The sequence below is a fragment of the Primulina tabacum genome, chromosome 16, assembly GCF_025594145.1.
Source record: "Primulina tabacum isolate GXHZ01 chromosome 16, ASM2559414v2, whole genome shotgun sequence".
Classification (NCBI taxonomy): Eukaryota; Viridiplantae; Streptophyta; class Magnoliopsida; order Lamiales; family Gesneriaceae; genus Primulina; species Primulina tabacum.
In genome coordinates, this window is record NC_134565.1 from 23,248,568 (window position 1) to 23,252,089 (window position 3,522).

Genomic DNA, 3,522 nt, shown 5'->3' on the forward strand with positions numbered 1-3,522 from the left:
TGTTCATATACCGTACTAGATCTGACAAATTTAATTGGTTTTAAACTGTCTTTTTCTAGTAGCGGTTGAGTTGATGCTCCAGAAGTACTGCATTTATTAATGCTACAGCCTAGCCCGGTTCTTTCTCCAGCTGGCTTTTGCATTTCCTGCATCTTATTTAGAGAAACAGAGGATTTGTTCCAAGTGTTGACTGTATTTATCAATCGTTTGTTTTCTTTCAAAGTAGCATGAAACAATCTTCGCAGATCATCATTCTCAGCTGTTAGCAGACTTAACTTTACTTTCAAACCGTTAACCTCTTTTTGCTGTGAACAGCTAGAAAGAGTTAACTTGTTTTCCAAGTTTTGTTTTTCTGTTTTGGCTTCATTGAACTGTTGTGATAACCTCTTAAACTCATCTACCATGTCATGAAGTGCGGTGACAAGATCTTTTCGTGTGAATTCATCAGAGTTAAAGTCAAATACCATTTCATCAGTAGATTCTTGATCTTCTTTGGCCATGAGACACTCTACTTTCTCATCTTCGCTTTCACTTGAAGATTCTTCAGAAATAGATTTTTCAGATTCTGATTTAGCCCATTTGCCTTTAACTTCTTCTGCAACTAAGACTCGCTGACTCTTCTTTTTGATGAATCTTTTGTTGTCTTTAACTCGTCTTCTGTCACTTGATTTCTTTTCATCTTTTTTTGGCCTGTTGCATTCTGCAATAAAGTGTCCTTTCTTTCCACAGTTAAAACAAGCTTGACCATCATCAGTATGGTCCTTGTTAAAGTGAGGTTTATTCATCTGTGATTGATTCTTACGCATGAATTTACTAAATTTTTTAACGAATAAAGACATGGCTTCATTGCTTAATTGCTCGGCCGATTTTTTACTCGAGGACTCTTCGACCGGAAGAGTCATTATGGTAGCTGACAGTTCCTTTGTTTGTTGCGATGTGGATGGGTCTTCTTCAGTTCGTATACCAAGCTCAAACTCATAAGCTTTAAGATCGGCGAATAGGTCGTGAAGTTCCAGCTTGTTCAAATCCTTAGATTCTCGCATTGCTATACTATTTACGTCTCATTCTCTGGGAAGATCTTGCATAACCTTTAAAGCAATTTCTCTGTTGGAATATTATTTCCTGAGTGAGGTGAGTTCGATGATGATACTGCTGAACCGTTCGTCAAATTCTGCAGGAGTTTCTCCTCGCTTCATCTTTGCGTTGTCAAACTTCTGGATAGCCACAGTCAATTTGTTTTCCTTAGTCTGATCATTGCCTTCGCATAGTTGAGTAAGTTTTTCCCATATTTCCTTCGCAGTAGTGCAGGTTTTGATTTTGGCGAACATATTCTTGTCCAGAGTTTTATAGATAATATCTTTCGTAACGTTATCCAAATTTGCCTTCTTTTTATCGTCAGCTGTCCATTCAGATCTGTGCTTTTCAACCATCTGAGGAGCACCTTCAGTTATTGTTGCAGCTGTATTCACCTTCAGAATTCTCATTGGCCCGTCAGTGATGACATACCACATGTCATCATCTTGGGCTGCTAAATGTGCCTGCATGCGAATTTTCCAATCGTCATAATCTTCTTTAGAGAACATTGGAATTTTATTGAAAGAAGCCATAAGTGATTGAAAAGATGTCAATGTTTGAGAAAACCCCGCTCTGATACCACTTGTTGTGATCGGAAAAGAGTTTAGAGGGGGGTGAATGAACTCTTTTAAATTTTCTTTTCTAAAATTAGTTTTCAATCGTTTTTAGGCGGTTGAAAATTCTTTCTCAAACGGTTGGAAACTTGAACCACTAATGAGTGCGGAAAACGGTTCACAATTCCCAATAGACAGTTCAAACACTTTTAGCAAACTTGACAAATTGCGGTTGGAAAAGTAAGAGCTTGCAAGAAGTAAATAACACATGATTTTTATGGATGTTCGGAGATTGAATACTCCTACGTCACCCCTTCTTCCTCTTCCAGGAAGGATTTCACTAAAAGACTTTGGCTTTACAACGTATTTGCAACAGCCCAGTCCAACCAGAACTTATCACACTGCCTGTATTGGAACTCTTAGTGATCACTTTACACTTCTGGATATTAAGAACACTTAGTTCACCAGACACCAAGACTTGATCTAATAACCAAAAGGTTACTGATGTGAATAAACGATTTGTTCTAAGTAGCACAAAATTGATCCTTAGACGATCGAGTGTAATGCTGTTTGAAGAGTGCTTGAGAGAGCGATGAAGTGTGTAAGATTGTGATAGCGCTCTGAGATCTTTTTGTGTATGCTAGCAACAAGATTTTTCAGCTAATCGATCGAAAGACTTTGCTAGCACCCTCCTCTGTTGATATATAGACGATCTTCTTAACGGTCGGAAAGGATGCATCAACGTTAACCTGCTCCACTGAACAGATGTGTTGCTGTCGACTTGATGAGCATTTAATGATCTTTCATAGACGCATTTAATGTTCTTTTTGCTCGGCATAGTTCTGAAGCGCTTTTCCTGAAGTGTTCCTTTTATGGTAACTGTCTTCTTTAATCAGAGCTGGAAGTCTATACTTGTTTTACCCTTTCTGAGATAAAGATATAAATACATATCATTTTTGGAACTGATGAAAGTATATGTTGACTTCAAGACGATATAATATCTTGAATGTATTAAGCCGGTCAGAGAATATCTTCGTGCAATAAATAGTCTTATTTAATGATCCGATTCTGAGAATCATTAAAGTCCAAGCTGAATCTGCTAACGGCCTGAAGTAAGCGGTTGAGACTTCTTGGATGAACAGAGCGGTTGAACTGATGCATATCTCATATACGAACCGTACCTATTTTTGTCATACACCAAAATTCTTGGGAATAATATTTTCTTAACATAATTATATAAATGAATTCGAGATAATTATATAAATAATTTTTATAATCTCAATAAAATTATTAGTATCACCCGATTAACCTTAAAAATTGATATTTAACTTTACTCACAAAATCAAGGGCTCAATTATCATATTATATAATATATAGAATTTGGTAAAAATATATAATCATGCAAGCACTATCAGCGCATGAACGGATAAAAAATATGAACTCAAGCAACAACTTTGAAATTATAAAATTTATTATGATAAGGTTAATTTTGTCATTACAATCTAATATATAAATTTAATCACTCTTATTAAAATCATACCAAACATTAAATATAATATCATATATCTTATTTATCCTTAACTTATCCTTATATTATATATCACATGTTTATCCTATCATGTGTACCAAACTATGCCTAAGAGTTTCAAAACAGGCAGTGTGCTAAGTCCTGATTGGAGTGGGCTGTTGCAAAAAGTTTGTACAGCCAAAATCTTTTAGTGGAAACCTTCCTAAGAAGGAAGAAGGGGTGACGTAAGACTATTCATTCTCCGAACATTCATAAAAAATCTTATGTCACTTTACTTATCGCAAGCATTTTCTTCGTTTCTAATTGTTGATTAAGCTTGTTAACGTGTTTAAGTTTCTATTGGAAATCGTGAATCGTCTTCTGCAC

At 35.8% G+C, this 3,522-nt stretch overlaps 1 protein-coding gene across 1 annotated transcript; it reads right to left on the reverse strand.

The window, feature by feature from the left end:
* Window positions 1–1,115: 1,115 nt before the first annotated feature.
* LOC142528420 (uncharacterized) lies at window positions 1,116–1,607 on the reverse strand. The gene has a single exon (XM_075633468.1). It carries the CDS (start codon window positions 1,605–1,607, stop codon window positions 1,116–1,118), a length of 492 nt encoding a protein of 163 aa, XP_075489583.1.
* Between the last annotated feature and the right edge of the window lie 1,915 nt (window positions 1,608–3,522).

What these genes read in the sequence shown, in the direction of transcription:
- LOC142528420 (XM_075633468.1), bottom strand. Translation starts at nt 1,607, where the DNA reads ATGGCTTCTTTCAATAAAATTCCAATGTTCTCTAAAGAAGATTATGAC.